The 12,266-nt window shown below is 41.6% G+C and overlaps 1 protein-coding gene across 2 annotated transcripts in view; it reads right to left on the bottom strand.

The window, feature by feature from the left end:
* AKR1D1 (aldo-keto reductase family 1 member D1) overlaps positions 1-11,994 on the bottom strand; it is a 31,362-nt gene extending 19,368 nt beyond the window's left edge. Inside the window, exons 1-3 of one of the 2 annotated variants that reach the window (XM_060020965.1) lie at positions 11,832-11,993; positions 4,052-4,219; positions 468-584 (exon numbers count right to left, since the gene is read on the bottom strand). In XM_060020965.1, the coding sequence (XP_059876948.1) occupies positions 468-584; positions 4,052-4,219; positions 11,832-11,924 (378 nt within the window). In that variant the 5' untranslated portion in view covers positions 11,925-11,993. Of the gene's footprint in view, positions 1-467; positions 585-4,051; positions 4,220-11,831 lie in introns of both variants that reach the window. The other variant, XM_060020966.1, reaches the window with a different exon arrangement.
* Positions 11,995-12,266: the final 272 nt, after the last annotated feature.

Genomic DNA, 12,266 nt, shown 5'->3' with positions numbered 1-12,266 from the left:
TGGAGCTGCCTTCAAAAATCTGACTACTCTTTGGGTTATTTTCCTTTGGAGAGGGTGGAGTGTGAGTAGGTTTTCTGTTGTATTTATTATTTTACATTATGTTGTGCAGGGATGTTTTCGGGACTGTGTGAATGGGAAGAAGGGTGTGTCTGGATGCTGGACAACTGCAATGTGGACTACAGTTAGGAGACTACTTGTTGGTTTGATGGAGAGCGTTTATAGCTGCAAAGACAGGATATAACAGACAGTGCATTAGATTATGAATCTAGAAACTTGGGATCCAGGCCTGAGTTGGCTACACATAATCTTTCTTGGCATTTGTTGGGTTAGGTCAGTACTATCTGATTTACGGTAACAAAACATCATAATATTCTATGGTGCTAAGTAATGAATGAGCTTCCCGTACATAGATGTTGGCCCATGGTTGCCAAAGAGCAGAGGCTTTACCTTTAGGCATATGAACTTACCTTAAAAGCCATGGGTATTTCAATGATGTAAAGATCTACATAATCTAGCTGGAGGCCCCTGAGCGTCCTCTCCAGAGTTGGGCGGACCATCTGTGGGTCATGATGTGTAGCCCACAGCTGAAAGAAAAAAAGGGAGATAGTTAACTAATATCCTCATTATTATTATTAACAATGATGCAGCCCTTTAAAATTTGTTTTTACTGTTTCTTTTTTTGTGGCTGCACCGTGCAGCATGCAGGATCTTAGTTCCCCAACACCCATGCCCCCTGCAGTGGAAGAGCAGAGTCCTCACCACTAGACCGCCAGGGAATTCCCCAGCCCTTTAGTCTTTACAAACACTCATACACATTGTATTCACCCATTTCATTTCACAAAAATATGTTTACGTTGCAGTGTCATCTGAGTACAGGTTGAGCTGATATAACTTGACATCCAGAGTATAACTTTATCCAAATATAGTACCAGAGATTTCAAGATCCATCTGAACCACAGAGTACCTAATTCAGCAATAAAGTCTTCCTCTGCTCTGTGCTAACTGCCTAATCGACTCTTCGCACTTTCACTTTTCCTCACTGTGTAATTAGGGAACATGTATCTGACTAGTGGTTCTGACCTGGCTTGGCACTTTACTTTCATTTCACTGATAAAAGGTGTGCTTCATCTGAGTAAGAAATATGGTTGTGTATGTATCTGCACCAGATCCTCCACATTGTGATGGGTGGTGCAGAAGCTGGTGAAATTTTAAATTATTGCAAAAGTTTAGATCCCTTTTCACCGCTCCTTTGTTCTCATTTGGTTCACTTCCTCATTTCCCCAGGAAAATTCTGCCAATCCCTACTAAGATCTGAACCAATAATGTCACCAAAATGGCGGCATGGGAGACCCCAGCCTCCAGTCCTCCAACAAAGATCAACAATTAAATAGCTATCCATGGGGCATCCCTGGTGGCGCAGTGGTTCAGAATCCGCCTGCCAATGCAGGAGACACGGGTTCGAGCCCTTGTCCAGGAAGATACCACATGCCGCGGAACAACTAAGCCCGTACACTACAACTACTGAGACTGCGCTCATGAGCCCGCGTGCCTAGAGCCTGTGCTCCTGAGAAGCCACCACAATGAGAAGCCTGCACACCACAATGAAGAGTAGCCCCTGCTCACCGCAACCAGAGAAAAGCCTGCGTGTAGCAACGAAGACCCAATGCAGCCAAAACTAAAATAAATAAAATAAATAAATTTATATTAAAAAACAATAAAATAGCTATTCATGAAAAAACAAAACAAAACAGCTATTCATGAATACAAATGGGGAGATGTTGGTCAAAGGGTACAAACTCCCTGTTATAAGACGAATAAGTTCTGGGGATCTAATGAACAGCATGGTGATTATAGATAACAATACTGTATTATATACGAGAAAGTTGCTAAGAGAATAAATGTTAAATGTTCTCATCACAGGAAATAAATAGTAATTATGTAATGTGATGGAGGTGTTACCTAACACTATGGTGGTAACCATTTTGCAATATATAATTGTATCAAATCAGTGCGTTGTACACTTTATACAAGGCCATATGTCAATTATATCTCAATAAAGCTGAAAAAGTAAATAAAAGGAATGTAGACAGCTTAACATAAATAAGAAAAAAAAGAAAAAGAAATTACTCGTTCTCTAAAGTGTTAGGTAATGAAAGATTAAGCCTTGGGTTGTCAAACTGGAGCATGTGTACCCTTGAGGTCTGTAAAACATGGGATACTGAAGGGTACCCAGAGCTTCAGGATAAATGAATACATCTTCTTGGAGCATCAAATTTGCTTACATATTTTTTGGGAGAAAAAGCTTGGAATTTATGTACATTTTTTGCCACAAGTTAAGAGCAAGCAAAATTAGCAAAATTTGATTTTTTTCCTATGTTGGACAATAATTTTTTTCTTGCCTTCAGAGCATAGAGAAGACAATGTGAGAGTAGAGAAAAACGTGTTTTTGTTGTTACTGTGGGTCCTTTTGGTGTATTGGTGAAATCTCATCTAACTGAAAATTCTGTTTTATGTTTTAATCTATTTTTATTCAACAAACATGCAGTACTAGCTCTAGGTACTCTTTAAGTGCTTTGTAAATGTTAACTCATATCAAGCCTTGAAATGAAATGAAATGGGTGATTTAATTCAGTTCAATTTTTTCATCATGATAGGTATTCCAACAGCTTTAACGGTTTACCAAGGAGATAAGAATGAAAGTGTTTTTTTTTTTTAATAAATTCAAAAATATTTCCAGCTTTGGGCAGGATTCTTTGGCTCAGGTCCTCAGGATATGAGTTCAAGTTTATTTTTCCCCAGAAACACTTGGTGAGTTGTAACGAGAGACTCTGTAATAACAAAATCTTTAGGAATCAGGCTGTAAAGCTATAATAAAGTGAGAAGCTTCAGGCTGATATTTTGGGACAGTGGCTCTACATGGCCCCTTGAAATCATAGCCCATAAGTGGCTGGTGACTTGGGAAACTGCAAACTCCTGGAGAGGCTGGAAAGGAGTAGGGAGGATGGGGTTCTGGGGAGTGAGTGAAGTCAGAAGCACCATTTTGTTCTCTTTAGAAAACTTAGGAGAATTGTATTACAAGTTCTCTAAAGTTATACAGTTTTATTCCTGCAAGGCTGCCTGTAAATATGTATCCTACATTTCCACTGGCTTTCATTTTATCACGATGCTTTACCTTTCTGATTGCTCTTCAATGGATAGATTTCTGGAGATTTCAATTTCTCAAAAGGTAGTGATCTAAACAAAATGTGGTATATCCATACAATGGAATAGTATTTGGCCATAAAAAGAAATGAAATTCTGATATGTGCTACAACATGGTTGAAAGTAGAAAACATTATACTAAGTGAAAGAAGCTAGACAGAAAAGAACACATATTGTATGATTCCTTTTGTATGAAATGTCCAGAATAGGAAAACTAAAGAGACAGAAAGTAGATCAGTGTTTACCAGTGAATGGGGGAGAGGGATAAATGGGCAGTGATTACTAGTGGGTAAGAGGTTTCTTTTTGGAGTGATAAAAATATTCTGGAAAAGGTAGTGGTCATGGTTGAACAACTTTGTGAATATACTAAAAATGGTGAACTTTATGGTACATGAATTATATCTCAAAAAAATTAGTGATCTATGGACAAGTAGGCATATACAGAAGAAAAAGCTGCCTCCTTTTAGAAGAAGTTTTGACACATGCTTATTATAACATGAACCACCTCCTTACTTCCCTTCACTCCTCAAATCAACTTTCTTTGATTTGGCTCTTCCGTATTGTCTTAAATCAATGCCCAAGTATGAAGAAAGAACTTTTCCCTAAACTTCATGGGGCTAATTAGTCCCTAAATCCTTGGCAAGATTGAGGAATTTGTCAGTTAAGAACTCACTCCTCAGGACTTCCCTGGCAGTCCAGCGGTTAGGACTCTGCACTTCCACTGCAGGGGACACAGGGAACTAAGATCCTGCAAGCCTGCAGGGTTTGGTGAGTTCAATATTCTTCAGCAGAGAAAAGACGTCAGACCCACCATGAACGTAAGTCGTGCAGGGTGAAGGGAAGACCTCACCTTTCCGCAGTAGAAGATATCCTGCCTCTGCACCTTTCCTTCTGCTATCTTCTCCCTGATGGCCTCCCCCACTTCGTGCTCGTTCTGGTAGAGGTAGGCGCCATCAATGTGCCGGTACCCCGTGTCAATGGCAATTTTCACTGATCTTGCACAGGTCCCCTTAGGGGTCTAAAATGATAGGGGGGTTGGGTTGGGGGAGAAGAGAAATGTGTCTTTTCTTTAATCATTCTTAATCAGGACACTTGGCACATACATGGTTTTATAGCGAAAACGACAAATTCGGACACCTAAAAGTACAAGAAAGACCCCTGCGTAACTGGGTAGGATGAAAGAAAGAAGGGAAAAGGAAGAGGAGAGGAAGTGGGATGGGACCTGCACCCCTTGGGGGAGCTGAAGGTGAGGAGAGGTTCCCGCACCCGGGGAAGCCCCCTCACAGCGAGGAGATCAGTTGGGACAGAAGGGGAACTTTGGGGGCTACGAGAGGAGAGCCCAGCAACCTGTCTGTGGCAGGCAGGACAGAGTGAGACCTACACAGATGGTCCTCGCCACAGCCCTGTGTGCCCCAGCCTGAAAGGTGTGTCACCAGTGTGTATGGGGGCTGGGTGCTAAAATGTGGGGTTTGGAGAGCAGACCCGGGGAGAAGACTTTTGACTGTTGACTGTGCGGAGACAGCCTGAGGGGATGGAAGTGAGGAAATCCACAACTAGGAACGCTTGTAGAGGAAACCCAGACCACCATAGAAGCGAAGCACCATTGTTAAGTGACTTGCAAGGGGCAGGACTGCCATTGCAGCCTCTCTCCCCACATGAGGCCCCTGCCTCCCTGGGCACGGGGAAGGGCTCCTGCCAGGGCAGGAGCTCTTGTGACCCCCGTTGCTGCTGCATCCACAACCCCCTCCTCGCCGGGGCGGACTTGTGTGCTCCAGGGCAGCCTCGGGAGCAGACCCCTGTGGGTGGCCCACATGCAGAGGTGGTGCTGAAACCACAGCTGAGCCCCAGGGGCTGTACAACTAAGGAAGAAAAGCTGAAGTCTCTCCTCGCAGCTGCACAATCTGCGAATTGATGACCCTGCGACCAGCTTTGTAAGCTAAGTGCCTGCAGAACATCTAAATGGACAGCAGCTGCTCCTGCAGCCAAGATGGGCCTAGCTTAACAGCTGTAGACTTTGTGGGCACTTACACAGGGGGTCGGGCCAGGCCAGAGTCTGAGCTGCCCCCATAGTGCACACAGCGGGTCCAGATCCATGCTTACTGCAATCCTGGGACATGACTTCAGTGGATCTGCGCTGGTGGCCTGGTGAAAACAATGTCTGAGGGACACTGGGGCCAACTGCAGGCATTCCCACGGTTAAGGTGGAGACGAGAGCAGTACCAACAACAGTGTAATCTAAGAGCTTGTACAACAGGTGAAGGTGACACAACAGAGCACACCCATAGGTGAACAGCTCCAGAGGAGGAATGCTCCAGTCCCACCTACCTCACACCACAGATCAGAAACACAGCTCAGAAACAGATCTGGGGGACTCTACTCCGACGACTAGGTAGCAGATCCCACCCCTGACAGGGCAGTGACAACCAGAGAGCAAAGGGGAGGCCCTGCTCAATATCCAGTGCAGGTTCTGGTCACCACAACATCAGTCACACCTCCTATCAAAGGGATAACAGCCAGCATACACTGAGGAAAGAGGTGGCAGACATCTATACTAAAAAGAGCCCTCACACCAAAAAATATTAAACCCATGCAGGCTACACAGGGATGTTCCCACATAAAAATAGCCCTCTGTGCCAGTCTGAGGGTCTGGCATTGAGAGGAAGGACCCCCAGAGCATTTAGCCTTGAAGGCCAGTGGGGCTTGAGTGCAGGAGCTCCACAGGGCGGGGGAAACAGAGACTCCACTCTTGGAGGGTGCACACAAGGTCTCACGTGCAGTGGGATCCAGCACACAGGAGTACTTCCATAGGGACCTGGGCCAGACCTACCTAGGGGTCTTGGCAGGTCTCCTGGGGAGGTGAAGGTAGACTATAGCTCACTGTGGGGGCAAGGACACTGGTAGCGGAAGCCCCAGGGAATATTGATTGGAGTGAGCTCTCCCAGAGGTCCACATTTCAGCACTAAGACCCGGCCCCACTCAATAACCTGCACACTCTAGTGCTGGAAAGCCTCACACCAAACAACCAACAAGATAGGAACACAGCCCCACCCATCAGAAGACAGGCTGCCTAAAGTTGTACTGAGCTCACACACCCCTTGACATGGACATGGCCCTGCCCATCAGAGGGACACGACCCAGCTCCACCCACCAGAGGGCAGGCACCAGTCTCTCCCAACAGGAAGCCTGCACAAGCCCCTGGACCAACCTCACCCACCAGGGGGCAGACACCAGAAGCAAGAGGAACTATGATCCTGCAGACTGTGGAAAGAAGACCATGAACACAGAAAGTCAGACAAAATGAGAACACAGAGAAATATGTTGCAAATGAAGCAACAAGAAAAAACCCCACAAGAACAACTAAATGAAGAGGAGATAGGCAATCTACCTGAAAAAAGTTATATGACCTTTAGAAAAAAGCAAGAAAATAATTGCCATGAAAGTTAGAAGATAAATTACCTCTTGAGGGAGAGATGGTTTTGAATTGGGAAGGGGACACAGAGGGTTTCTGGGGGTTGGTATATTCTAATTTTGGATCTGTGTGGTGGTTACTCAGATGTTAGCTTTAAAAGTATTCACCCTTCTATATATTTCAAAATTTTAAATGTTAAAAAAATAAGGAAGTAGATCAAAAATAAAAGGTAAGTGACTCAAATAAGTTCAAAACTTTAGATCCAAAGAATGTAGTAACCTGGGCATGAAACATCCATTTGTGGCCTTGGACCTACTATTTGTTCTCCTTTGATTGGTTCCAATTGGTTGCCAAGCTTTGTAGAGTCTACCCCATGATTTGTATCCTTCAGCCAAGTTACTTCTTTTTTAGGCCCCAGCCAAATTATTTTCTTCACAGCCACCGACCAAGTTTAAGTTCTTAGTATTTTTTGCCTGATTTATTAGAGAAGCCATCTCACTTGATCTCTATGTATTTTGCCTCTTCTCATTTTAATTCGTTTTAACGTTGGCAGGGTAATAGCTTTGAAATATGAACCTACTTTTTTCTCCCTGGTATTTTTTTGTTACCATCTACCCCCCCAACCCCCCCCTCCCCGGCAAACCATTTTTTGTAGCTTGATGTGCAGCATTCATTGCCTCTGGAGAGGAATGATATAAAATGCAGAAGTCAGTTCTTGGTATTTGCTTTCTAAGAGCCAAGGCTTCTGTGGCAGGAGTGTGAGTGTGAAGGGGTCACAGGTACTGCAAAGAACTCAGGATACACACTCTACTAAGAGTAAAAACAAACACCAGCTGAGTTGTTTTCTTTGACTCTTAAAATACTAGCTCATATAGCGTTTTACAAAAATATAAGTGTTGCCATTACTTAAAAATTATTAATTACTTTACAATATTCTTTGAAAAATGTGAGAAGATCAGGCCACACTGGACTTTTGTTTATGCATGACAATTAGCTGTAGTGGAGAAATTACCATCTTCATTTAGAATGGTGAGTGGAATCCCTGGTACTCTGTTTATTGTGTTTTGTACCATCAATCGTCTCCTAAGTGTTACCTGCACATGTTTTTTGTGTTTTTTTGTTTTTGTTTTGTAGCAAAGAAGAAGAAAGCATTTCTTGCACTTACATCTACTATCAAAATGGGAAAGCAGAACAAAACTGAGAAATAGACTTGGCTCTCTAGGGCCACTTATTTACGGTTCCTGCCTGGTCCCTGGTCCCTTTAGGTAGAGATTGTGGGAACATCCTCAACTCTGACAAAGATTCTTTCATGGACCAAACTCTAATCAGGTTCTTTTGAACTCTTTTCCAACATGGACTTTCATACTCATCTCTGCTCTGTCCAAGCTTAGCAAGAATCCTGCTAAGTCAGTTTAACCACAACCTCTCACCCTCCATATCTGATCACGCTTGATATCAAAACAGGTTCCTCCTCCTCCACCATGCCCCAGGAGATGTCTAGTCACCCCACCCTGTCTTCAGCAAGAATCCTGTTAGGTCAGTTTAGCCAGAATGGCCCCGTATTCCTGATGTTTCCTCTTAGTAATTTTCTACCCACAGATTCCAACCCTGCACCTTGGTTATAAATTCTCACTTGCCCATGTATTCAGAATTGACACCAATCTCTCTTCCCTACTACAAAATTGCATCACAGTGGCCCCTTGATGTTTCAGCCTCCTCCTTAGTACTCAAGAGATTGGACTTCATCTCTCCTTTGCCCCATATACAAAGCCTTTGGCTCACTCTTCAGAGTGTGAAAACTGTTTACAGCTATAGAAATCTTAACCAGAGCCACCCAGGAAGGGATACTGGATCAGTTACAACCCCAATCTAGGCTGCTCCTGCCCTATAGCTTGGTGTTTCATGATCTACCCCATAACTAGATTTGTTCACTGTTACTTTCATCTTTGGACAAGCACTTCAGCTTTTCTTTATATTTTATTTATAAGTGTATTTATTTTTTCTGCCTTCAGTCACTCACGGATTTCAAATCCCTTGTTTCTAGTCCATTGTTTCAATCCCTGTGTTACCTAGAAAAATGCCTCATACATGGTAGGCACACAATAAATATTTATTGAACTGAATTATTGCCCATTTTCCAAAATATTTACCATTGGTCTCAGATTTGTGTCATTTGCACACTTGGTAACATTCTTGAGTTTTACTTGAAGTTTTTGATAAATACTGGTTATTAACTCATGGGCTGATATACATAAAAACCAAATTAATTTCTATCAAAGCAGAAAAACGAACAAGATTCAAAACTCTTGCCTATCGGACTTTCTCAGACAGCGATATAGGGAGAGAGACAGGAAGAAGGGAGACTTGCTGGGAGGCTATTATAGACTATTTCATCCCTGTATGAAAATATTCTGGGACTCTGTCCTAGGGAAATGGTGCATAGATAATTTGTACAGTTCAGTTTTCATTAGTTAGTGATTGTCAAGTGAGGAAATGCACAGAGTGCCTGGTGCTACTAGATGCTGGTTCCATCTCAAATTCCCTGACTCCACAGGCATGAAACACCTTAATAAGAAAGTTGGGCATATTAAGAGAAAAAAAATCTTTGTAAGTCAGGAGAAGCTAGGCTGGTTGGCCTCACACAGCTGCACAATAATGTTCCTCCGGGCTGCTGTTCTACAGTTCCTATCGTCACGTGTGTGACAGTGGAGTCTCAAATGGGCAGATGCTGGAGGAGAGGTTATTGTTAGTCTTCCTTATCTCAGCCTTTCATCTCTGCTCCTACCCCGACTCCCCCTGAAGACAAGCCTAAATCTTCCCCTGGCGCCTGCTAACTTCTGTATCAAAATGGAACAGGATCCCAGGACAAATATTGACTGACTTGATTATATACATGAAATGTGAAGCATTTCAGTTAATGAGTTACCTCAGCCTGTCATTCTCCTTCCATCTCTTGTGGAATGAAAGATTTTGAAAAGCACCTCAGGCACGCTGAGGAGAGAAGACTGAATTTTGGCATCAGATTTCATCTCTAGGACTAAGATTCTGACGTTAAATCTAATTCGGTACTTTTATTTCCTGGTGACCGACTTGGGCATGGGTACTCCTAGTGTCTGTCTCATCAGCCCTGGGTAGATGGTGAGGGAGTTGTCAGTTGTATGGCTTTGAACAGAAACTGCTGAGTGTTCCAGCTAGGAGATACTCCACCCTCCCCACTCCCCGTCTCCCCCTCAACCTAGCTCTGCCTATACCCCTCCCCCAAATCTTCCATGGTGGGCATTTTTCTTCACATTAGAGTTTCCAATTTTGTGAGACATACCTTTAGTTCTGTATTTCTGATCACAAATGTGGTTTGTGCATGCACAATCTTCATTTCTAATAATATTCCTCGAATGCCATATTCTCTAACTGCAGTAATGTCTTATCTTCTGAAGTGAGTTACAACTCTTTTTGGGAAATGACACATGAATGCTTTGGAATGTCTCCATCCTGTAGCATTTAATATCACTAGACACATAGCAGGCACTTAATAATATTTACTGGTAGATGCAGCACTTTGAGCCCCACTGAGTTCCAGGAGACAGATAGAGAGACAGAGAGATAGATAGAATGATAGATGTGCAAGCAAGGAGCCATATAATTGATAGTCATTGAAATGAGTAGAGGCATGACATAATTAGATTCATATCCTAGATGTATCATTCTATCTATCTATCTATCTATCCATCCTAGGTACTTTCTGGATATATATTCCTAGATACTTTCATATATAGAAATACATATAGAAAGTCATAGAAATATGCAGCTGCATTGACATAACATACATTTATAACAGGTAATATAGTACAGGGACTCAGAGGATAGGACCTGGGCCAAAACTGCATTGGTTCAAATTCCAGTTCTCTTCCTCACCATTATAAGTTTGGGACATTTTACTTTATCTTGCCATGCTTCAGTTTTCTCATCTGTAAAATGGTATCTCTCTCATAATGTTGTGAGGATTAAATTAGAAAATGCATGTACTATAAAGTACTACAAAGAGTACTACAATAATAATAGCTAAAATTTTCTGTGCAATCTTCCCTGTAAGATGTAAAATCCATCAGGAAAGAGACCATGTCTTGTTCAGCTTTATATTCCCAGTATAGTATGCGTGCTGGGTGTTCAGGTAATCCTTGTCAAGTGAATGAAAGGATATATATATATATATATATATATATATATATATATATATATATATATATGTATATATATATTTGTATATATATATTTTTATATATATATATATGTGTGCATCAGAGGATATGGAGATGTAAATGCATACAATAATAATAGCTAAAATTTTTTTAACACTTAACCGTGTCAGGCAGAGGCATGACATAATCAGATTCATATCCTTGTGCCTCTGTGCTTCTCTTTCTGCCTACAATGTCCTGCCTCAGCTCTGCTTCTCTGCCTAGCTAACTTATACTTAGTTTAACAGAGTTCATTCACACATGATCATTCAAATTTCAGTAGCATTTCTAGATATAACCACTATTTATTCTGGTAATTAGCATTAAATGTGGAATTGCAATGTGGAAAGCAGAAAGATATTTTTCTTACAAGTAGAAGCTTTTCTGTGTTTTAATGGAAACCCACTTCAGTCCTCATGGTCAAATCTAACTATTCCCTTTCCTGTGTTTTCAGAGAGATACTGTTTAAAATTCTCAGACAGCATTTACTCTTCATTGTTCTATGATTAATTAGTTATTAGAGTCTGTCTCCTCTATTAGATTTTTAATCCCTAGACAGCAGAGACACTATTCTCTTCATATTTGAAGCTTCTATAGCCTAGTGCTTCATACATGGTAGGTTTTCACTAAATATTTTGTTGGACTGAACTAATATGAACTTAAAAAAATGAACTCTCAAATATGAACTTAAAAAAATCATAAACTCAGAAATTTTACGTACTTCAGTTCAACCTTATAACCAGCATTCAGGCTGAATTTTAGTCAAGGAAGCAGAAAGGTCCCATTCTTTAAGCCAAGATACTTTAAAATCATAAACTGATTTAGTTTAACCATTGGCTCAGTACTTATTCAGCCAAACAGCAGTCCTTCAAGGTTGCATCATTATTACAATAATTAAATCAATGAAATCCATTCAAAATGAATTACAGATTATCCTTTAGGAAAGTGTTAATTAAAAAAAAAACAACAGAGAGAGATAAGCTTACCAATCTAGGTTCTGAGTAGGTACCAAGACCGATGATAGGAATGCTGTTTCCATCACTTAGAGGTATGCGGTGATATGCAGCACTGAGGTACATCTTGGAAAGTCTGAGGTTTCAATTTCTAGAAATGCTTCTGAACACCACAGAAAAGCCTTTTTGAAAAGGTGTCCTAATGCCTATTTAATCAAAGAAAGGAGAGCCAGAGGGAGGAGCAGTGGGAGGGAAGAGAGATTTCTCAACCTGTTTTTTTTTTCAGGTTGTTCTGGAAATCCTAATTGAGGTTGTCCTTTGAACTTATCAGAGGCATGTAAATAATATCCCATTTTGATCTTATGCTTACTTCCCTGCAAAGAAATGATTTAAAAAATAAAAGGAAACAAATCTAGCTGGCTTCTGTCAGCTAGGATGCTTTGGTTGGTAAGTAACAGACCTATCACA

Source organism: Delphinus delphis, chromosome 9, assembly GCF_949987515.2.
Source record: "Delphinus delphis chromosome 9, mDelDel1.2, whole genome shotgun sequence".
Lineage (NCBI taxonomy): Eukaryota > Metazoa > Chordata > Mammalia > Artiodactyla > Delphinidae > Delphinus > Delphinus delphis.
Note: the sequence above shows the minus strand (reverse complement) of the source record. Positions and strands in the feature narration are given on the sequence as shown.